The sequence below is a fragment of the Leuresthes tenuis genome, unplaced genomic scaffold (genome assembly GCF_036924035.1).
Source record: "Leuresthes tenuis unplaced genomic scaffold, fLeuTen1.0.hap1 SCAF_10, whole genome shotgun sequence".
Lineage (NCBI taxonomy): Eukaryota > Metazoa > Chordata > Actinopteri > Atheriniformes > Atherinopsidae > Leuresthes > Leuresthes tenuis.
This window is the reverse complement of record NW_027325364.1, coordinates 3,499,051-3,523,570: the sequence shown is the minus strand read 5'-3', so window position 1 is coordinate 3,523,570 and position 24,520 is coordinate 3,499,051. Positions and strand designations below refer to the sequence as shown.

At 41.3% G+C, this 24,520-nt stretch overlaps 1 protein-coding gene across 9 annotated transcripts in view; it reads left to right on the top strand.

The window, feature by feature from the left end:
* Positions 1 to 24,520, top strand: part of syngap1b (synaptic Ras GTPase activating protein 1b) — a 166,353-nt gene that overhangs the window by 64,218 nt on the left and 77,615 nt on the right. For all 9 annotated transcript variants that reach the window (XM_072393604.1, XM_072393606.1, XM_072393610.1 and 6 more), the window contains exon 3: positions 1,145 to 1,250. In XM_072393604.1, the coding sequence (XP_072249705.1) occupies positions 1,145 to 1,250 (106 nt within the window). The remainder of the gene's footprint in view (positions 1 to 1,144; positions 1,251 to 24,520) is intronic.

The following is a 24,520-nucleotide window of genomic DNA, read 5'->3' as shown; positions in this document are numbered from 1 at the left end:
GTAATGAGCTAAAACTAGAACAGCTCAATACAGCAGTCCAGCTTTCACCTGTCAGGGCATCAAGTGTGCTATTTTAAAGAGGAATTTCATCATGAATTTCTGTATTCACTTTTTATTCCTTTGTGTGTTTCCTGATGTTCTGCTGCCCAGTGCCAACAAACCACTTGCTCTGGTGTTCAGCCAAGATTTATGGCTTTATACTTTACAGTACATGCTGTGTTTTCTGAGGGAGACAGTGATGTTTCTAGAAGACCAATATTTCTGATTAGAACAGCACATTCTTCCATTTGTTTTCCCTTAAGTCTCACTTTTATGAATTCAGGGACTATGGGGCCATGTGAAATGTGGTTTACCTTTTATATATATATATATTTATATATAGAATCTAGCTTTGTCTCCAGATCTACCATTCTTGCTGAGTGAAGAGTTAAGACTTTCTTTTTTTACAGAACAGAACATGGTTGATTCACTCATGTTTTTGGCACTCAGTTTTGATCTATTATGCATTTGAGAGTAGCTTTAATGTGAAGCTAAATACTCTATTTTCACGTGACATTATTCAATAGTAGCTGGGGGCCCAGCAGGGGGAGCACTTAGGGTAAACAGACTCTTGGGAGAAGCAAGGAAGAAATCCAGGATGTATTTAGGTGGAGGGTGTGGCCCATGTGAGCCTTTTGAAACCAGGCGGCCATTTCAGGTGAGTTGATTTGCTGGCATTCTCAGTGATTGTAGAGCTGTTTAGGTGAGTTTGTCTGCTGAATCTGCTGGTGTGTCTTGACCTGCCTCCACCTCTGGCACCCTCTATACTTTCATTACCCCCTACCCAAACCAGGGTCTGAATCCCCACCCCGCTGTGACCGGTGTGCAGCTGGTGAGAGGCTGGGGCAGCTTGTGGTTGTGGAAGAAAAGTGATCACTAGTGATGGCCAAATTAAGCTTTTGTGAAGCATTGAATCACTTGAACCAATTGTTTCGAAAATGGGTTCATTACTTGAAGCTTCAGTTACAGTGACCTCTCCTGGTGAAGTGCCAGGCTGCAGCCAAAAAAGACAAGCAAAGACTTGTAGGTTCCCATACTGAGTGAAAGGTGAGGATGCAGCCCTTCGGGCATCTGTGTAAATTGACCTTGTGCTTCTCTCGCGTAGGTACACCCTTTGCTGATGCGCGAGAGGCGCTCAGAGACGCACAGGAACAAGCTACTGCGACGGACAGTCAGCGTTCCTGTTGAGGGAAGGCACCACCCCGAGATGGGTAAGCTGACGCCTTTTAAGCAACACTTCAAAATGTTTTGATGAAGGTATACATCAGAGTCTTATCAATAGCTGCATTTCATCTTATTTCTTCAAGTAGAGTTTTTCCTGAAGGAAAAAAGTGGAAGCCTCATTCTGTGATAGAAAACAGTGTTTTAAGTTTCCAGTCAAGGGATTATAAGAGGCATTTTTACATGGAAAGAGCTATACAGAGCTATTCCTCCCATCACTTCCAGTGACATTACTTTGGAAAGGCAGCTTCAGAAATGGTAGACAGCAAGAAGTAGAACAGAAAGAAAGTGTTGCTGATTACAACCTTGGTTGAAAGGGATTTTCCTTTGGTCATGCTTCACCCCTCCATCAGATTTTCTGGGTTACAGAAATTACATCATCATCATCATAAAACCTCTCTTTTCACAGTTTTCACCCTTTGCTCCACCGAGGCGAAGGATTTAGGCCATGAAATGCTTAATTTGGTCTCCTGTTTCTTTAAAGCTCTCCTCCCAAAAAGCCCCGTCTGCTCTGATTGGTCAGATGATTGATTCAAAACAGGGGAGTGCAAAGCAGCTGCTCATTCCTTGTTTGAGAAGCACAGAAACAGACACACAACAGGCATTTTCCAGTATGTTTCCTGATTGTGTCATTAAGGAAAGGAAGAAAAAGCTTTAGGTATTCCAGGCAGCTCAAGAGTCTTCTGTGTGAGAATCTCTCCCTTTTAGGCTTTGTTTCCATACACTTCACAAACACAAACAGCCACAACTGGCTGAGAGAAAGGAAAACCTCTCAAATCCTTTCAATGCAAACTTAAAAGGTTGTGAAACTATACTTTGAGTAAACAGCCACTGTCTTTGTGGAAGATTTTCGGATGAATCCATGAAGCTGCTTTTCTGTTTTCAGCTACCTCTCTTGGCCAGTTTTGAAAATCAAAAGCATGATCACCGGTATTACTTTGGATTAGATTGCTTATAATAATAGGATAGTTGCATAGCAACAGAACGATGTAAAGCTTTTGGTATCGTCTGAGCCATTGCTCTCTCTGGTACTCGCAACACTCACAGCAGCTGCAGCTGAGCAGAGACAAAAGCTTCTTCTGTCATCAGAACTCACAATTAGTGTTTTTTCTTTGCAGATTTTGACTTGTAATTATTTCACCAGTTGAAATGATTAATTTATCACTTTGTTTTAATGGGAAATTTATAGCCGATTACATGATAATCAGGTCTGCGTTTGACAACATTTCTGTATCCTCGTTTTTATTGGCAAAACCTTTCTCTTTCTTCACTTTTATGTCACTGAATCGTCCTCTCAAATTCTCCTTTGACCCTATGAAAGTGACACTGGGACAGCCTTCCTCTGTTTGTTTTGGCCGACTCTGTCTCTCTGGGCCCTCTACAAATGTCCCGCTCAGTTCCTCCCTCTGCCTTCAGCCGCCACCTCTTCGTCTCACTCGGCTATTTTGGGGCTCTCCCTTGTGTCGTCCACTTTCTATGACTTTGCTGTTGCCGCCGCTTCTTTGCATCACAACAGTGCTGATTCAACTGGATGAATATTTTCCTCAGGTTTCACAGAATTGTTTATCTGACCTCAAAGCAGTCAAGCACTGACACCTCAGTTGACATGGACCCCCTGCTTTTTGACACACGCTGACAAAGCAATGCCACTTCGGATTAGTCTGATGTAAGCATGTTCTAAACCCTTTCACATATGTTACTTTGCAGCGCTACAGGCCAAAATGCATTGATGCTGTCATGGACCATCTGTAGGGCCCAGTGCCCACATCCATAGAGCCAGATGAGATTCATAGACTTGAGGCAATTAGTGATCATCATAGACACAAAAGAATGGAGGCTGTCATAAGGCCACAGCTAGATGCTGAGTACCAGGGGCCATATGGCCCAGTTCATTAAGTCACAGACATTTACCGCTGAGCTGATGATTGTGACGATAATGAATTAGATTGTTAAGTGGGTTTATTGTATATGCAGGTCACGCGTCAGGCATTTCTTTGCAACTTATCTCTGTCACACATTTAAGTGCCGTCATTCACCAAACTGTTGTTAAAAACAAACAACAACGGCAGATCCTCCTGCTGGGCTCCTCTTGTCGGTGTCGGGGGGAAAAAAATTACTTTAGTTTTCATTATTAACATGGTTCTAGCTCAAGTTATAGGCTCTTTTAACGTGTTTAGACTTAAAAACCTTCAAGTCTTTAAGTGTTCTTTCTTAAACGTATAAGCCAAAGTCACAGTAAGAAACTATTGAGATCATTGCGAAGCTGAACAGCGAATCAGAGTGATCTATCCTGTTGGGAACATCTGTTTCTTGTTAAAGGCTTTTTTCATGTTAAATCGCCATTGGTCGTGGTGAAGAAGGAGCTGAGCCAGAAGGCGAAGCTCTCGATTTACCGGCCAATCTACGTTCCTACCCTCACCTGTGGTCCCGAGCTGTGGGTAGCAACCGAAAGAACTAGATCGCGAATACAAGGGCTTCCTCCGCAGGGTGTCTGGGCCTCCCTTAGAGATCGGGTGAGAAGCTCGGTCATCTGGGAGGGGCTCAGAGTAGAACCGCTGCTCCTCAGCATCGAGAGGAGTCGGGCATCTGGTTAGGATGCCTCCTGGACGCCTCCCTGGTGAGGTGTTCTGGGCCCGTCCCACTGGGAGGAGACTCTGGGGAAGACCCAGGACACGTTGGAGAAACTATGTTTATGTTTATGCATTTAGCAGACGCTTTTATCCCACTTACAGGTAGGCAGATAGGGTAAGGGGGCCTTGCCTAAGGACCCCTACTGGAGGTAGTAGTACCTTTCATGCAGGGGATTTGAAGCCAGGTCACCCACATGAATGGTGGCAATCTTACCACTACACTATCTAGTGTAGTGGTCTATCGGCTGGCCTGGGAACGCTTCGGGGTCCCCCCGGAAGAGCTGGAGGAAGTGGCCGGAAACAGGGACGTCTGGGCTTCTCTGCTTAAGCTGCTGCCTCCCGGAGAAGTGACAGATGATGGATGGATGGATGGATGGACGGATAGATGGAAATCGCCCTTGGGTTGGGCAGTGAAGTGTTTCAAGCACTCATTTGAACACAATATAATGTAGATGTATACGTAATCATAACATGGTGAATGTTGGGTGTCATCTGCCAGTTTTGGTATATCATACGCCTACTTGAACACAAATGAAGTTACAATAAGAAAAATTCATGTAAACTGGCGCAGCTTTACCCTTCTTTGATTTCAGGTCAACGCAATGTTGAAACGTGCAAAATCATTCATCTCTTTCAAAATGATAAATGAACCGAGTCTTTTCACGGAATCGAAAGACACGATGCCGCCATTATCGATGGATTAAAAATGACAGCTCAGAAAATTCAATTTGTCGTGAGAGGATTAAAGTGCAAATACTTGAGCCTCTGCAGCTGCTTATCGGCGTGTCTGAGACAACACAGATACAGTACGGTGACTCTGATTCAGCACAAAGGCAAAAGCCAACGTTTTCCACGTTCTATTGATAAGTGAAGACGCATGACAACAGTCTCAGCTGGCTGTTTAATGTGGGCACACACACCGATGCAGGATGCTGGGCTGTCTGCCACACGGGAACTTTCTGTTGCTGTCAGAACACATCAAACGATAGAGATACTTTTCATTCACTTAAATGCATCATACTTTCTTTTTAAGTTGAGCGGGCAATTAAAGCGTAATGAAGACATCCAATTTGCTGGAAAGTCAGTGCTGCACAGGGCTTTTATGCAAATGTAAGGTGTAATTACTGTAACATTTTACGGTTGTGACGGCGGAGAATGATTTCTGTTACATGGGCAAAGATATTCTACTTTTGTTTCATGATTTTATTTGAAAATGACTGACTGATAATGTGATTATAAAAGATTGCGGTGTACAGTATTTCACGTTCAAATTGAATATTTTCATGCTTTCGTGGCATTTAAACATCCCATTCGAAATCTAATTTATTTTATGGCTGACAATAAATTCAGTATTTATCTGACTCATAACTTGATGCTTTGTTTAAGAATAAAAGTCCCTCGTGGGATGGATGCAGTATATATTGCAGAGTATTTAACAACAAATATTACCATGGATGATGACAGTAATACTTGCTCAGCCACCTGATTTGGTAGTATTGTCAGCTAAATGTGATTTGAGGACATTTTGAAGCTGATTTCCATATTTGATGTTGCTGTAGTTGGACAGAAAGTATGCAAACTAAAAGAAAGCACTGACTTTCTCCACCTCCTCTGCCTTATTAACCAGAATAGGAGCGATAATCCCCATCAGTGAACGTGGTTCCCAATGTTTTCTGTTCAGATTGTAATTTTGAGTCTGAATGAAACCTTAACCATTCCTTTACAACGTCCAATCCTCATAATAACCCTGTATTTCAAATCCATCTGAGCTCAGAAGCTGCCTTCAACATCAGCTTCAAGATTTAGATAAAAATAACTGGATATCAGCATTAGAACGGAGACCAGATTTTATCCGTGTTGTTCGTTGTGTCTCATCACACAGCTTTCACCCTGCTGCCTTCTCCGTTTCCCAGTCCTTTCACCCATAAGGCTCATATGTTCCAGCCCCACAAAAGATGACAATTAAATGCAGCGAACACATATGAGACCATCGTTTGTTCTGAGGCGAGGATCATTCCAAACTGTTGTCCTGGCCAGAATAAGACCGAAGAATGGAAATGATTTCTCCAAATGAATAAATTAGTGTTCTTCTAAAGTTTGACCACCTCTCAAACTGCTCGGTGAATAGAAGATTACGTGATGACAGAGCAGATGACACACTTATTTCAAATTCTAAGCAAGATTACATTTTCATTTCCATTCAGTACAGTTAAAAAGAAAATTAGTGTGTTCAAGCCTTGGATGATCAGTCTTTTCAGATGTTCTTTGCTTCTTTTTTGCAGCATTTTCATTCATTTTGCCTTAAAGGTTTCCCGTTCTGTGAGACTGTTGTCTAATACACAGCTCTTTTGATGTCTTCCCACAGATTTAAGCCTGTGAGAGTCATGGCAGAACCCTTAGCGAGCCCTTAGGCTAGTCCTTGTGGATTTTAGGTATTCTCACGTGGAAGCTGAAGCTTTTTTACACTGTGCTATTTGTTTCCAGAATTCGCTGGTTTTACATTTAGTCATGTTTCCCCATTCAACTTAGTGCAACGGTATACTGTAACCAGAGCGAAAATCTCCTTGAGGCCTACCTCATCTTATAGTGTGAGCTTAACAGTGGAGAGAGATGTAACTTCTTCCATTTCCTCCTTTACTGCTTCTCCTTCTTCATCTTCCGTGGCGTTTTACAGCTGTTTAACATAAAGGAACAATCTTTGCAATTTAATTGCTTCCTTGAGGCCAGAAAATCACCAATTAATGATTTTATACTATAATTTTTGCAAAGGCTGCGAACCCTTAATCGTGTTCCGTCAGTGCACTGGTGCAGAATCATCCAGATCACCATCAAAATGCATATTCGAATCAAGTAATGTACACAGTTCTTTCTCATTTCCAAACAATATATTGAATTATTTCTTTCTTTGTTTTTGTGCAGAACTACATCATGAGTTAATACAACATACACAAACAGTTTATACCATCAAAAAGCAACAACCATCACCAAATCTGCACCTGCTGGTGTGTTTTTGATGACTTTCATTCAACCAGCCAGCTCGCCGTGTTAGCTATCCAGATGTTTTGGCTAATGACAGGAAGCACAGATTGTGGGATAAGATGAGTAAATATATTCTAACAGTTTCAAAATGGATGTTTGTTTCGCTCATCTTCATACAGGGATCTTTTCAGCTGTTGTATAACTCCTTTTCAAAATCGAGCCCATTAAATCAGGATGACAGCACTGTTAGAATGAAACCAGAGAAATAAGAGAGCAGGCATGAAATTAAAATGATGGTACACCCAACACATGGCTGCTAATCTTACAATCCCGAGTTCTGACCAAGAATCCACACACACACACAAGTGAGCCTCATATTCTGTTCCTCCATTTGTGACCCTTTGCTACAGTTGACCTTTAAATCTGTCCTTAACGTGCGGTGAAATTACCCCAGACAGCTAACAGCACACTTATTCTTTTGCTTCATTAACACTTTAAATACCTGCCAACCTGGAACGAGCCTGCTGTCAAGGATTTTAAGATTTCTCCGAAGGTCTGACAGGCTTTCAGACTCGAGGTGCAGTTAATGCATTTAAATTCTATTTTGAGCTATCTGCAACTTGAATTATTTTAATGACTGGATGACGACAAAAACCCTGATTTTTGATACTTCCCTGCTTGAAAATGCCTTTTTATTGTGTCATTGTGAAAGAAAAAAGTTGCTTTTCGATATAAACCCACATAATTGCTCGCTTTACTTATTTGGATTTCAGTAACAACAGTAGATTTTGAGCTGTACGACAACAGCAGTGTTATCCGTCAATGTGAGCCGCAGCAGCAGTGTTACATTGCAGGCTGAAGGTTTATTAACCTTGTGCTTCAGTTGCTGAGAAAAATGTAGTTCTCCTCCGATGAAGCTTGGGTTTGTGTTTGAAGGGATTTGCTGAATCATCAAGCTGTCTTTCCTTTGGAACTGTGAAAGAATACAAATGGGCTGCTGCATGTTTCTGCTCTATTTGATGGACGTGAACACAAAACCCTGCTGTCCACTGGACTGGATCAGACTAAGTAATTTTGCACTTTTCTAAACAGTTTTATAGACTATTCAAATGTTACTAATTTGCATTTTATAGCTAATGCAAACAGTAACTCATTATCATACTTTAGATTATACAAAGCTTGGGAAAGTTGTTTTTTCCTTAACTGGAGGTGTATCAGAGATTAAACCAAATCAAAGACTTGGAAATGGAAATGAGGCACGAGCTAATGACATTTGTACAGGTTTTAGTCTTTTGGGTGTTCTTAGTGACAACAGGCTCTCTGTCCCAAGAGCTACATCTCAGACTCTACAGGCCTCAGTTAGCATGTTAAAGGTCAAAGGTCATGACAGCACAGTTAGAAAAAGACTGAACAAGGATGGCTTGTTTGGAAGGGCTGCAGGAGAAAGCCTCTTCTCTCTAAAAAGAACATGGCAGCACAGCTTAGGTTTGCAAAGCTGCATCTGAACAAAGCTCAAGACTTCTGGAACAATGTCCTTTGGACAGACCAGAGCAAAGTGGAGAGGTTTGGTCCTAATGCACAGCAGCAGGTTTGGAGGAAACCAAACACAGCATATCAGCACAAACACCTCATACCAGCTGTCAAGCACGGTGGTGGAGGGCTGATGATCTGGGCTGGTTCTGCAGCCACAGGACCTGGGCACCTTGCAGTCATTGAGTCCACCATGAACTCCTCTGGATACCAAAGTATTCTAGAGTCAAATGTGAGGCCATCTGTCCCACAGCTAAAGCTGGGCTGAAACTGGCTCATCAACAGGACAAAGATCCCAAACACAGCAGCAGATCTACAGCAGAATGTGTGAAAAAGGAAAGAATCAAGGTGTTGCAACGGTCCAGTCAGAGTCCAGACCTCAGCCTGACTGAAATGCTGTGGTGGGACCTTAAGAGAGCTGTGCAGAAACCAATGCTGCAAACCTCAATGAGCTGAAGCAACGCTGGAAGAAGAGTGGGCCAAGATTCCTCCACAACCATGTGAGAGACTGATAACGTCCCACAGGAAACATTTAACTCAAGTTATTACTGCTGAAGCTGCTTCTACAAGCTGTTAATGGGGTTGACTAAGTTTTTCCAACAGTTCTTCTGTATTTGGTCTTGGTGTTTGTTGAATAAATCATGATGATGTCAGTGTAATATGTCATATGTTGCTCTTCATCTGAGGTTGTAATGACCTAATTTTACGACCTGTTGAGGACCAGGAGATGTGTTGATACGTTAATATTCTTGTTGTTGAAACAGGAGAGATATAATTCGTCCATTTGTGTTTGGGTGGGTGGTTTCAGTCTGATGGAGTGTTATCCAGTTTACTTGACATCATTAAAAAAAAACAGATATTTCAGAACCTTTTCACTACCTGTCTTATAAGCAGATATCTGTCACATTTTTTCTTGAATATGTTTGCTCACAGCTGACATTTAGACGTATCACAGGCCAGAGAAACTCCATATATTAAGATTTTTTATGCATAATGATATGTAAATGGGATGATTGCATAACTCTAAATGTCTTTCAGAGCGAAAGACCTTGTGGGCTGGTGTGATATAGCGGTCAGCTGTATCATCATACCTTATCAACATGCATAAAAGAACAAAGAGCTGAATAAATCATGCAGGCCTGGTCTTAGTATGAGTGACAGCGGCCACCAGTCTTGTGCACACAGAGGTCTTCAGATTCCCAGCGCTGCAGTGTTTTTATCCAGCTTTAGCACATAGACACAGAAACACACAGCATCATGTTAGTGTATGTAGTCTGTTGGGGCCGCTTCTATCGGCCGAGGGATGAGAGAATTTAAGTACCCATGAAAGGGTTACTCGCTAAATGCTGCTCGATTCCAAGCTGTTTGGAACAGATGTGGAAAAAGTATAATTTCCAACCTACAAACTTGTCTTTCGGCTGTATTATATGCTCAAAATGTCCATTTTATATCATCATATCTCCTCTCTGCCTCATAGTATTTAAGTAGTCTTAAAAGCTGTGTTTTGTGTACACAGAACTGTTTTCATGAACAGGAAAGCATCCTGTCAAGGGATGATACCTCCTCTGTATGCACAGATGTGGCCCTGCGAGCACGGGGCTATCCTGCCGAGCCGCTCCCAGACCTCCATCCTGACGGCAGTTTTCTATTCCTGGATACTCTTCATCATACTTGTACTATATGTGTGGCTTTTGAGACTAATTAAACAGCATACTGTCATTATTATTTTCCTTTAGGATTGTATGATAGTAGCTTTAGTCCTGAGATGACAGAATTAAGCTGATTCTGGCTGCTAACATTTTAAGCAATAGTACAACAAATTATACTGCTTGATAAGCATAACTGGTTTCCATTGGAGACCAGCCGATAAGGCAAATTATTAAGTAAAAAAAAAGTCCTTTTGTTAACACATTTAGAGATCAGCTAAATACTTGTCTTTATGGCAAAAGATTCAGTGTGTTGGGTTGATAACTTCATTTTCAGCTTTAGGACTACGGTGCAGCTGGTGTAATAAATGCAACGTCATTATGCCACTTGCAGTCACACATAATGTCAGCATCAAACGATACAGAAGGACAGACATGCCTTCACATATGCCACATCAAACGCAATCAGTTCATTTGACAGTTTCCCCAGTGGCATTATGGAGGTCTGGTTGATACCAGAGGGAAATAAACTGCTTTCTGCAGCTGTTTAATTTGTTTAAACTCCTCCAGGACTCAAACTAGTCTGCACCAAACACTCAGTTTTAGACAAGATGGCAGTCCTTTTTTTGATTTATCTCAAATTTGTTGAGTTTCTGTGCTCAGTCGCTCCATGACTCGCACCAGAAACCCGGTACAACCAGCCTTTTACCATCTTGCACTTTTGGGCTCTTGAAGTATTTAGGCTAGTCAATAAAACATAAAAAAAATCAGATACTAATTGCTACCAAAAATCAATTCCACCTCTGACAGACAAGTTGCTCTCCAGCACTGCTGCAGACAGACACACAGCGTTTCCCCTCAGCTGAAGATGGACGCACAGCACAGAACTGCTGCCGATGCCAGAATAATAATAATACACTGCTTTTATCAGTCTAAGGACTTGAAAATGTCGGATTTTGTGACCATTTTTGGAGACAGTGTGACGGTATTTTACAGCAGAGCACCAGGGCCACTTCAGAATATGCCCCGAGATTTTCTTTATTCAATATTATTCTCATACTTCTTATGAGACACCAGGAGGAAATGAAAATCTGTGTGTGTGGGACACCAGAGAGTTAACAGCAGCCTGTCTCACAGCCATAACAACGCGGGTGGGAACAATTAAAACTGCACAGCTCCTCATCTATCTGTGTCTTTCCATAGCGGCTCATTGTCTTCCTTCATTCCACACTTTGAGCTATTGGTTCATTCTTCAATTAAATGAGCATGCAGATCTTCCTGTGACACGACAGTTAATGATAACAGTAAAATGTGGAAAGAGCAGGCAGAGATCACCTTCCGACATGAAAGGGTCTCACAGTTCAGAAGGTAAAGATATGAATGTATTTCACGTTCTGCTATCGCTGTGCTCAAACTCATGCGAGGCAACAACAACATGATGCATAAACTATCCTGGTGACGTGTAACAAGGAGCAACTAATCAGTCTGCAGAAGAAACTAAAATGACAATAAATTCATTACATCCAACCACGGTGTAAAGGAAGAGCTGCCGTGCACGAATTTGAATCCTAATTATTCAAATAACAGCGTTAAAGTGAATCTGACTGTCATAAATGACACAGTATGCGTGCAGCTCAGTGGAAGTGACACTGATGCATCAACTCCACAGGAGCGATGTTCGGCAATGTCTCAGCTACAAAGCCTTTTATTCTGTCCTCCATGTGGCTTATCGGACTGAAAGTGATTTAAAAGCCGAGCACATTGTCTCCCAGATGAGTGAAGTTGCACATTTCCGTGATATCTAACGACTCAGCCAAACTTTCACAGTTCATTTCCACACCTTGACCTTTTGGTGTTTACCTTGCAAAGCAGCTCGGTTGTTGTGAAATTTGCATAATCGCAATCACAAGAGATTGAGATCCAAACTATCTGTTTGTGGATGGAATATAAAGGTTTAGAACAATTAGCATCCTATACTGATGGCTTCGGGTAGGTTATATTCTCCACAATGATCGACAATCCTCCATTCAGAGAGGAGGATTTTGGGTATTCAGTTAAAGCCTCTGAAAACCGAACAGTATGTAATCCTAGGAAATGATGCAAATGCTGATTGGTTGAAAGTTTGACTGAGGAAAGAGGACAAAAAGGCCGAAAACAAGGGAACAAAGAGTCATGGATGAAAAGCACAGGCAGTGGCTGCACAGGACGGTCTTCCTTAGACCCGACTTCCTGCTCCATTCATCGGTTCTGTGCAGCTTGACACCAATCAGGGACACATCAGCAGGTGGTAGTGCAATCTTTGCTTAAATGATCAGCCCTGACCACCTTGTTTCATCTGAAACAAATTTCATTTGTTCAGTTAAAACAAAACAAAAAGAAGAAAAAAGATGATTTTTTTTAAAGCCAGAAATTAATAGACTAATATTATTTCCTACTAACTCAGAAACCAACAGGAAAACATGAATATTTAAAAAAACTTCTGTTAATTTTATGATTGTGAAGATATTTCACCGAATAAATGGAAACCTCAAATATCCGTTTACTCAAAAAAAAGAGGAGAAACATCCCCAAAACTCGACCTCATGTAGAGGAAAGGTGTCACAACTAATCCTCTGGCTAATTTTAATGTCTGCACTGTAATTCAGTCCATCCAAAAACTGCTGAGATATTTCAGTCTGGTACAAAGTGGCCAAAAGAACCAATTAACTGCTGTTTTAGAATAAGAAAAGCCTGCTTTGTGAGAGCTTTTACTTTGATCTGGTGAACTTTAAAACATCTACATTTAGGTACATGCTCAGGCTTCAGTGGATTTATATAACCCAGTGAGAACACCTCTAAATTATAAACCCCATCTCATACAAGCCCTAAGAACCCACTTTTCAAACCTTTTGCTTCCTGCCGCCTCTCTGAAATGCCACAGCCTCCCATGTGTGATTCACAGGATGCAAACAGCTGCAGAGATGCACAAAGAAACCAGGGAGCAATAACCTTGATAATGCTGCTGGAAAACTTGCAGTAAACAGTAAAAATGAACTTACAGAAGCAGTGGAAAAGGTGGTCGTGACAATAAGAGGAACAGAACTGCTCGCTGTAGAGCATTTATGACATCAAGAATACGGCTCTGTGTGAAGTTTGAAACATTGCGGAGATTATGTTACTGTAAATAGTATTATCTTACTGGCAGCCTAGCAACTCAGACGCCAGGGGATAAGCTGAGGGAGAAAAGCTGAATTCAAGACTGTGTTGGTCCTAAGTGGTCATCTCATTCTCCAACTTGTTACTTTAATAGTACTTTAATGAGAAATCGTCTCGTGCTAATTTTGCAGCCAGTTTCCAGCAGTCTTCACTGCTGAATAATAACTTCGATGGCAAGATCAAATATCTCTAAAGCAGAATAAATGTTAGTAGATATCATTTTTATATCTAGTATATATTATTAAACATCTCTGAGATGTGTGTGTGTAATGAAAAGCCAGGTCTAACTTTATTTCTTTATATTTAATTGAGTTATATTAAAATTTGTAACGTCTTTGATGTACGACACAGCTTCAGTGCAGGATTGGTATACATTTAGAAAACTGCACCTCAAAAGAATTCACTGTAATATTGATTAGATACAGTTGTGCGGTGGTTGGCTTGTACAAAAATGGGAGTTTTTGTCAGTCACACTGCAAACTTTAAAAATAACTGAATCACCAATACTTTAAGAAGAATGAATGAATGAACGTGTGCTATAGCTCTGTTAGCTCATAGCTGCTGTTATGTGGCTACTTGCAGCTATAGGAGAGCTAATGGAGGGATTTCTACACAGGCACTCTAATGATGCAGCTGTTATTTTCCTTTAAATTTAAATGTTGATCATTGTGCATTGCCCCCTTTTCAATTAATACCAAAGCACAACAAAACCCAACATATTTGTATATATGTAAATAAAAAATTTCCCACTCACCTTTCTTGTGGGCAGTCCCCCCCTACTTTCAAGCCTGGGTCCTCTACCAGAGGCCTGGGAGCTTGAGGGTCCTCTGCAGTGTTTTAGTGGTTCCTGAGCTCTTCCAGACAGAGATCTTTGCTCCTGGGATCTGTTGCAGCCCCTCTCCGAGTTTTGGGGTCATGCCCCCACTGTCCCAGTTACCACTGGCACAACTTCTCTGCCCACATCTCTTCAACTTCCTCCATCAGCCCTTGGTTCTTCTCGTGCTCCTTCCTCTAGATATTGCTGTCACTTGGAATTTCTACATCTATCTCTACTACTTTTCTTCTGTAGTTTGTTGACCACCACAATGTCCAGTTGTTCAGCTATTTATCGATCTGGATGTGGAAGTCTTACAGGATCTGTCATTCTCCACTCCTGTACACTATCCCTGCCGCTTGGTTATGGCGTTCCATGTATACTGTATAATAAATCTGAGTAAAACTTTGACTTCATGAAGGAAAACAGCAAATGAGAAAAGACAAATAAATTCACAGCAAGAGTGATTTCATATGTTTTCCCTGTTTCAATTTTGCATTTTCCTTGCAGGCAAATCAACTTTGCAAATAATAATTTTTATTCAGAACAGCTGTTTGGAGCCTGCAGAGATGGAACTAAAGAGCTGGACATAGAAATAAAAAGTTTACTTTTAGAAACAAATCCTGTGTTATGAATGGCTTCACATACAAAAAAATAACCAATCTGTATTATTCTTTTGGGTCATCTCGCAGAACTTTCCTCTATTCTTCTCACACATCTGATGCTGCTGCTGAATACATTTAAAAGAATAAGCAGGAGAGAGAAGACGTGCAGCTGTGTGCTATTTTTTATTTTTCAGTGGAAGTTCATATACTCACAGGTCTGTAGATTAAAAATATGTTGTTCAGAACCCTGCAGATAAGTTCTTATCACTCTGGTTTTTTTAGAAGAAGAAGAGGAAAATGCTTCCTGTAGCCACTTCAAAGTAATCACTGGGCTTTTGTGAGCTAAACTGAGCCACTGGAGTCTTCAGATTAAAATGGAGATAGCTGTGAAATAACTCCTGGCTGCTGCTGCTCTCCAGACTGTTGTTTACCGCTGCTAGATGAACAGGCTGGAGTGTGGGTCAATAAAAGACTGGCAGAAGGCTGTGATGGCTAAGAGCTGTAGTCTGAGCTGGAAAAGGTGTCTCAGTTTGTCAGAAGGAGGAACTACCCTTTCTCCTTTCTTTAAATCACAAAAAAAGGTTAAATATGGTGATGAATACCCTCTAAACCTCGAAAGCAAATTTTCAGAGAACAGAAAAGTATTTTGTCTTTGATTCTAGTGCAACCAAAGAATCTATAAACTTTACACAATTCACTTTCTTTTTTGAGTACAATTAGGTTTTTGCAGAGGTCAAAGGAAATTAAAAAGAAATATTTTGGTGATTTTTGATTATATTGAATTTATAACAGACTTCATGCATTAAACAGGATTAGTGATATAAATGGGATATAAATCCCAAAACAATCAGAAATTCAATTGAATTTTTAGGTTCTCATGCAAGAACACTGCATTAGTTTCTGAAAGATCTCAGGTTTTGTGTTTATATCATTTCTCTAGTCAAGCCTGAAGTTTGTGGGATGAGCTAAAAAAAACAAACAAAGTTGCAGTTAAGATGAATTTGTTGAATTCTGACCAAGTAATCTGCTCCACGATACGATGCAATACGATACGATGCGATACGATACGATACGATGCGATACGATACGATACGATGCGATACGATGCGATACAATCCTCTATAATATGATTCAATATGATGCACTATTCTTTATTTTCCCTGTAGGTAAATTTGTCATGGACTCTGTGCACAGATGCCTTCACAACTACTACAAAACTATGATAATTACACTTATATATGCAATAATTAATTGCACTTAATTCCCAATATCCATACAGACTCTTGCTTAAAATGCTGACGCGACTCTTACGATTCTTTAGTTATGATCGCAGTGCAGCATATATGAATCAAACAGCCAAGAGTAGGATAGAGAAAAACAAACTTCCTGTTCTGCATCAACAGCATTATTTCTTGTTGGTTTTGTTGTCATGGATGATTTTTTGTTTTGTTCACGCTCTTGAGTTTAAGATTTCAGCAAAGCAAACATCTGTAAGAATTCTTCAATAATTACTTTTCATTGACTGTGTCTTTGAAGAAGCACTTGAGCGTTACAAATATGTCCCAAACTTTTGTTTGTTTAATCGTGAATGCAGCATTTGGAATTAATGAAAATCCATACTCACATACACTGCCCAGTTTTCATTCCCTCCTAATATCTGCAGACATGGATACGAGTAATAAATCATGAGTCATAATGACTGAAATACCAAATATTTTTGCAGTTGTTTAGGAAAAAGCCTGATAGAAAATGGCCAGCTAACATGAGATCTTTTCATCCGTTTACCCCTGTTGCTGTGTGCTACGACTCTATGTGCACCTTGCTTCCACTCTCCTCCCAAGTGATCTGTGTGCGTGTCGATACAATGTGTATGAATGTGTGGTAACCTTAAGCTCTTCAGTTTGCACTCGACAACCCTTTAATTGAATATGTGCACACAGTCGATTGGGAGGAGGGGGGGCAGGAGATGGAAAAAGGCAGAGAGGAACAAGTGGTGGAAAGGAGGAGAAGAAATTATGAGAGAAAAAGAGGAGAGACAGAAATTAGAAGGAGGATTGTGAGAGAGAAAGCATGAATTCTACTGCTGTTGTCAGGCCAACACCAGCTCTGTGTCTCGCTGTCACCTCGAGGCTCAGTGCTTTTCTGTGCTGATGCACACAGTCCGCTTCACCCTGGAGGACGATGTGTGCATGTTTGTGTATGTTTAAGCTGCTCAGCTCCACACAAACTAAAGTTTACTGCTCATTTCTACAGTAATCTCTGCCTACATGATGTAAACCGTTATGTACGGTATGTGCCTGACAGGCCTCACCTTTTGTATGTATTCACATCCTTATCTGATGGTGTTGTCTTTTATAGCATGCAGCACAGCATTCCTTCACGTTGTTTCCACCATGTATACGTGTAGGTGGATGTGACAAAGCCAACAATATGTTCATGTTGTCGTGCAGGTTTAACATATGGCAGTGAGAAGTCGGAAGTTCTGTATTTTTATCTGTGTTTGCAGGAAATGACAAATCCTCGAATGTCTTGTTGGTGCGTCACTGTTGGCCATGAAAGTTATTTTGAACGATCTTGCAGTTCTTGTTCTTTTGAAGTGTTTAAATTCACTTGCAAAGCAAATCTGAAGCTTTTGAAAAGCTGCAGAAAAGAATGAGTGTAAAATACGGTTAGCCTTGAGATGCTCTCCCCCGTCTGTACGGTTGGCCGATGTCGCCCTCACCCCTGGGAACTCTTGGTTAGTACAGGATTCAAACACGCTCCGGGAGGTCCAGTAAAAGACAAATACGGTTTTAGGAATGTTTATGAAGAGGCTTCTTCACCAAATACAAAATCCACACACAGTCATCAACGAAAGTTTTCCAAGTGCATTAAAGTGGTTCTGAAATGGAAATAATGAACATTGAGTTTTCGTGCACGCTCAGCACTTTAAGAAACTTTCAGCGCTCCCAATGTCTGTGAAAGGAAGTCTGAATGAGAGACGGCAGCAGCTGTGGGCGGGGACGGACAGCAAGGAGTGCAACGTGATTGGTTGACTGTGTTAATGATTGACAGCTGACTGAACAAATAAAAGAACTACTAACCGAAATAATGAAGATTAGGTCAGGTAGATGGGCCTTTTTAACAATGTTTCTATTGACTAGTTTAAGTTTAATGAATTAGTTTAATGAACTCGCCTTCATAGAGGTGGCGGTATTAGGCTATGTTGCTTAATCTTTGCCAGGTCAGAGATGATTCATTTTTATTCACCTTATGTTCATCATATCGATACATGCATGCAAAAATGATCTCAAGCAAGCATACAAGCTTTTTTTTTCAATTTCAACCATTTGTTGTTGGCTTGTCTAATTCATACCTTCTAAAAGGGTTGCATACATGCATATATACAAAACAGCAATGGAAACCCAGCTTGTGTGGTTGATCTGATCAGTTTGGATGCAAAAGCCTTCTTTTTGCTGTCCATTTCCATCCTCTTCTCTAATGAGAATTTGAAGTGATGGCTTGAATAATTCTCTGCTTTAATAAAACCAGTCAGCCAGGTTACCCCACAGATGATGTGACTAACATAAACACACAAAAAGTAATGAGGTTTATTATGAAAACATCAGATGATGTCCATACTGCACAGATGAAACGATGCACCCATGATATCTACTTAGCTGTCAGTTTCGTACTGTACAATAAGGCTTCTTTGGGAAGATTGTTCTCTCCTACTTTGGAGGATTGCTTCCCACAAATATGTACCTTAATATTGACTTTGCTTTGTTGAATTTTCATCATCATCTCTTTAGATTCTTCTGCATCCTCTGGCACAGCAGCAGTTGGCGAGTAGGATGACTCACAAATGACATTGCAATAACTGGATAGCAGAAAACAAGAGCCACAGAGATGTGATTAATGTGATTATGTGGGTGGATGGTGCACTGTTGGCAGGTGGCAGTATTTTAAAGGTTGAAAATGTGGGTTTTTATTTGCAGAATGGCAGGAACACATGAAATTTAGGGTGGAAAGATGATGAAAACCTTTTAACTACTGTTCACTTGATACTGGAGACGGCATCTTGAGGAACTTTTTGCATATACAAATTTGAGGCAGCACGGAAAAAGGCACAGACTTTACTACCTAAAGAGTAATTATGCATTAATCCTGCTTTGAATTTACCCTGACTGCAGACTGCATGTCATGAGAATGAGCCGTGATACTACTGATGAACAATGTCTTTCTTGTCTTCAGGTTTTCACAGAATTGCTGTAAACAACAGCTCTTATCATGGCTGTTATGTTATGTTAAGTTTAACTAAATGCTTCAGCGGCAGGAAGAAAAACAACCAGACTGAATTTCGTGAAACTAGATGGACATTTGGAGCAAAGAAAGAACCAATTCATTGGGTTCACTTCCATTAAACTGGTCTCAGAGGAGACTGAGCTCTCCGAGTGCCCTACTGGCTTCAAAAGTAAAAGGCCATTAACTGGATGTAGCAATTTATTTTATAAGAATGTGAAAACAATTCCATCTTAGAGAACATGTATTTTATACAGACTAATACTTGTCCATTCACCTCTTAGACTTTCAACAATGCTTGGTGTCAGGCTCCATGTACAAAAGCATTAATATGTAACAAATATAACAGTGAACAAACAAAAAAGAGTAAAAGGTGCAGTATCGCTGGACAACTTTAAGCAACTTTAAAGTGAATCTCTGGTCTGAGCTCCTTTATTCTCCAACACAGCCTGAACCCTCTGAGATGAGCTTTCTGTCATTTCTTTAAGGAGTCTTCAGGAATAGTTCTCCAGGCTTCTTGAAGGACATCCCAAAGCTCTTCTTTGGATGTGGGCTGCCTTTTGTTCCGTTCTCTGTCAGATGATCCCACACTGCTTCAATAATGTTGAGGTCCGGGCTCTGGGGAGGATTCATCCCTCCATAAGACCTGTTGCCACTGATTTTCAGTCCACTTCTTGTGTCATTTGGCATAGCTCAGCCTTTTCTCCCTGTTTCCCTTCCTTAAGAATGGCTTCTTGACAGCCACCCTTCCATGGAGACCATTTCTGATGAGGCTTGGGCCAACAGTAGATGGATCAGCTGTAAGGGAGAATGTTCATCACAGCATCATAAGCATATTTACTGTATGGGGACTTGCATTCAGATCTGATGCTGTGACGAAAAAGTATTGTAAAAGTCTGAATGTCTAAATAAGATTTTGCACCCAGCGTCGAGTAGATGCTGAAAGATTTTATGCACTGATGAAGACTATGACCTAAAGCAAGACTATTTATGGTTAAAATAATAATAATAATAACAATAATACATTTTATTTTTTAGAAAAGAGCCTTTCTTGACACTCAAGGACACTTAACAACACATTAAAAACACAATAAATAAGATGATACAAGTTAAAAAGCAATGAGGCGAGAGGGAGAATGCAGCTTGGAACAGATGGGTTTTGAGTTTTGATATGAAGAGGGGTAAAGAGTCAATGTTGCGGATGTGGAGGGAGGAGGAGGGAGGAGGAAGACCTGAGGGAGCGAGAGGGGATGGCGATGGAGAGGAGATCAGACAGATATGGGGGGCGAGGCTGTGGCTCGCCTTGAATGTATGAAGAAGGATCTTGAATGCCACTCTGAATCTGACCGGGAGCCAGTGAAGCTGCTGGAGGATGGGGGTGATATGGTGAAAAGAAGGGGTTCTGGTAATGATGCGGGCTGCAGAGTTTTGGACCAGCTGAAGCTTATGAAGGGATTTGTGAGGGGCACCGAAAAGGAGTGAGTTACAATAATCGATGCGGGAGGTGACGAGGCTGTGGACCAGGATAGCAGCGGTGTGAGGAGTGAGAGAGGGGCGGAGACGATTAATGTTAGACCGGGTAATCATATTGATGTGAGAGTGGACAGAAAGTGTGCTGTATGACTCTTAACCTGGGGGGAGGGGGACACTATGGAGCTGTCTATGGTGAGGGAGAAACTGTCAACTTTGGATAGGGTGGATTTGGTGCCAACAAGGAGGAGTTCAGTTTTATCTGTTAAGTTTGAGGAAGTTTGAGGTGAACTAGGGTTTAATCTCAGAGAGGCAGTGGGTGAGGGATATATAATAATAATCATATCAAAAAGCCCCAAAATACCCTTTTAATGTTGTTAGCATCAAGCCTGCTCAGACGTAGCTTCTTGGCAGAACATACCCAACAATGCTGCCTCTTTAGCCATATCACAGGTCCGATGCAGCCCACAGCATCACCATGCACAGTCACAGAAAATGCACTTGATGTCCAGTCATGATGGACTCTGCTCTGAAAAATCTGATTTAATGCATTGTTTCCTATCTTCTGAGCTCTGTGAAACAGTTGTTCAGGTCATGAGAAATGCTGTCCAGTTAAGTTGCTGCAGAGATGATCAGAGCATACAAACAGGCCAGATGGAGATGGAAAAGAAGAAAAATGCCTGTGTACATCTGGCAGCCGGTTCCACACCTGCATATTGTGGGCCTCATTGTCATCTTGCCTTGGCATTAGGCCCAGCAAGGTGGCAGTGTGCACATGTATAGTCCTGTCCTCCTTGTTCAACCATCGATCATCCCGTCATAGAATACAAGACTTTCTCAGCTGCACTTCTTACAATGCGACACTCGGCCCTTTCCTATCTTTCCATTTTCTCCTCCAACTCTTCAGGAGTCTGGCTGTCACAGTGTGATTTCTGTTACAGCTCCTCTGGTTCGTTCCTCTCCTGTCAGCCAGAACCCCCCCGTTATCTATCCATCTGAAACATGGAGGCTGCCACAAGCTGGTGTCTGCTCTGCAGTGGCTCCACTGGAAGTGGAGCAGATTGCTTGGTCGAGTTTGGACTGACAGTGAAGAGGAGGGGGGGGCGTCTGGGAGACATGTCAGCATGAGATCATTTCCACTGAAAGTTGTATGACCGGTGATAAAAACACTGCCTTCCTGGGAGTTTGTGCCAAGGTTGTTAGGCAATAACTTCCATAAAGGAGACATAAAATTCCCTTTCCTGAGGTCTTAATGAAACGTCTGCGACATTCTTTGGACAAAATGATACAGAAACTCCTTTTTCCATCCTTTCCATCCTCTATTCAAACGGTTAATTTTAGGGTGTGGGGTGTCCCACTCGACTGCTCTCCATCCCTCTCTTACTCAGGATCTGGCTCTTTTCAGATCTGTAGTACTTAATAACCCTTGGAGCACGCTATTACGGCATGAGAGAGCATACAGTAAATAGTCTGAGAGCTCAGACCATGCACCAAAACGATACTTGAAAAGTACTTGACTGGCAACTTTATTTTCAAACACTTACATTTATCTCATCTGTAGTTATAACTTCTGCATTTTTAACTCCCGATAAGTTGAAACAAAATAAGTAAAAAATGAAATAATGCTGTTGAGGCATTATTAGCTCGTTTATTTCTCATGCTAACTTAGCTTTAAAACTAGTGAAGATGCTCACAGCAAAAGCTAAATAATTGAATCTTCGCTCTTCTAAAGTACAGCAAATGAAGCATCATCTGAAATTAAAGTTAGATAACGAGAAAACCTTGTAAAGTTTCCCCTGAAATCCTCAACAGCCCACCGAATGACATATTTTTAGATATAGGTGGCCTAAAAACAAAAAAGCAGGCTTGGGTTTTCTGAGATTTTCACGTGGCAGTGACTTCAAGCACCCAAATACATTCTCTGAGACCCAGTAATAAAAAGAAATTAAAATCTTTCCCCTGAGATGATTTGTCTATTGTTATAATATTATGATCAATGACTTGTTTTGTCTCATGAAGTAGTGTTACTGCAGCCAATTTAACAGTAAAACAGCCTAACGGGGAGAAAGAGAAATCAGCCTTTGCTATAATGACAATCATTAATTTCTGAAATAAGGTTGCACTTGCTCAGCCGACTCATCAGTAAGCATGACGCTATTCTTCAAAATGGGTTATAAAAGAAATCTCATGAGCCTCACAGCAAGACAAAATGATTATGTATTGATTATAGTACGTGTCTTCTAATGTGATTTTCTGCACCAACAAAAGAATCCACCGGTTTATTAAGCTTTTCTCTGATTTCCTCTGGTATAGAGGGTGTGAAATTTTCATTGGAAAGAAACACACACAATTTAAAGACTTTAATCTGCGGTGCCTTGCAAAAGTATTCACACCCCCCCCCTCCTTGGCATTTTTCATGTTTTGTGGCATCACAACCTGAAACTAAAATGGATTGTTTGAGAGTTTGAACCATTTCATTCACAGAACATGCCTACAACTTTGAAGATGTATTATTTCTTTACTGTGAAGCGAACAACAATTTTTCATGTTGGACGGTTTTCACTAGTGAACAGCAACCTCAATTGGATTGACTCGGCCATTCCAATACGTTTAAATGTTTCCCCTTAAAGGGGAACTCCGGTATTTTTAAACCTGGACCTTATTTCTGGCATGATATACGTTCATCTACTCACTGAGAATAGTTTGGTGAAAGTCGGCGTCCTTCAGAAGATATTTAGATAACTGGAGATCCATATAACGGAGTGAACGGGGCTTAGAGGATGCAGCCTCTAAATAAGGCATTATCTGTCTTTATTTCACCAATACTTTAAGAAGAATGAATGAATGAACGTGTGCTATAGCTCTGTTAGCTCATAGCTGCTGTTATGTGGCTACTTGCGACTATAGGAGAGCTAACGGAGGGATTTCTACACAGGCACTCTACCGATGCAGCTGTTATTTTCCTTTAAATTTAAATGTTGATCATTGTGCTTTGCCCTCTTTTCAATTAATACCCAAAGCACAAAAAAACCCAACATATTTGTATATATGTAAATATCTTTATAAATTTCACACTCACCCCTCTTGTGGGCAGTCCCCCCACTTTCAAGCCTGGGTCCTCTACCAGAAGCCTGGGAGCTTGAGGGTCCTCTGCAGTATTTTAGCTAACGGAGGGATTTCTACACAGGCACTCTACTGGGACCACTTCATCCACACGCCCCCCTGCAGCACAGTTTATTTACTCCGTGCTCTGTGACAGTCGGCTAACTTCACACAGAGTTTGCTGCTGATAGTTTTGTGCAACATGGCAGGATATTTATCAGATTTTGACAACGTGAACGACGACTTTGAGTAAGATTGACGTTCTTATCAGAGTGAATGAGCTGTGCTGCAGGGGGGCGTGTGGATGAAGTCGTCCCAGTAGAGGTGTGTGTATTTAGCACCATCCATCTTTCCCTCGACTCGGACCAGTTTCCCAGTCCCTGCTGCTGAAAAACATCCCCACAGCATGCTGCTGCCACCACCATGTTTCACTGCTCCTGGGGTCATGTGTGACCATTATGTCATGGCATGATTATTATGTGATGTCATTCGTCTCATCTGACCAGAGCACCTTCCTCCTTACATTTGGGGAGTCGCCAACTCAAAACGTTCTTATTTTTAACAATAAGTAACAGCTTTTTTCTGGCCACCCCTCCATAAAGCCCAGCTCTACGGGGTGTACGGCTTATTGTGGTCCTATGGACAAACTCTTCAGGCTTACCTTTGGTCTCTGTGCTGCCTCCCTGATTAATGCCCTCCTTGCCCGGTCTGTGAGTTTTGGTGGGCGGCCCTCTCTTGGCAGGTTTCTGGTACCGTGTTCTTTCCAGTGAAGATGATGGATGTGATGGTGCTCTGGGGGATCATCAAAGATTTGGACTTGCACTTCTCAACAACTTTACCCTGACTTGTTTGGAGAGCTCCCTGGTCCTCATGGTGTGATGCCTCTTGCTAAGTGGTGTTTCAGAAAGGTGTGTTTGACACTTAGATTGCACACAGGTGGACTTCATTCCTCTTATTATGTGGACTTTTGAAGGTAATTGGTTGCACCAGAACTTTTTAAGGCCTTCA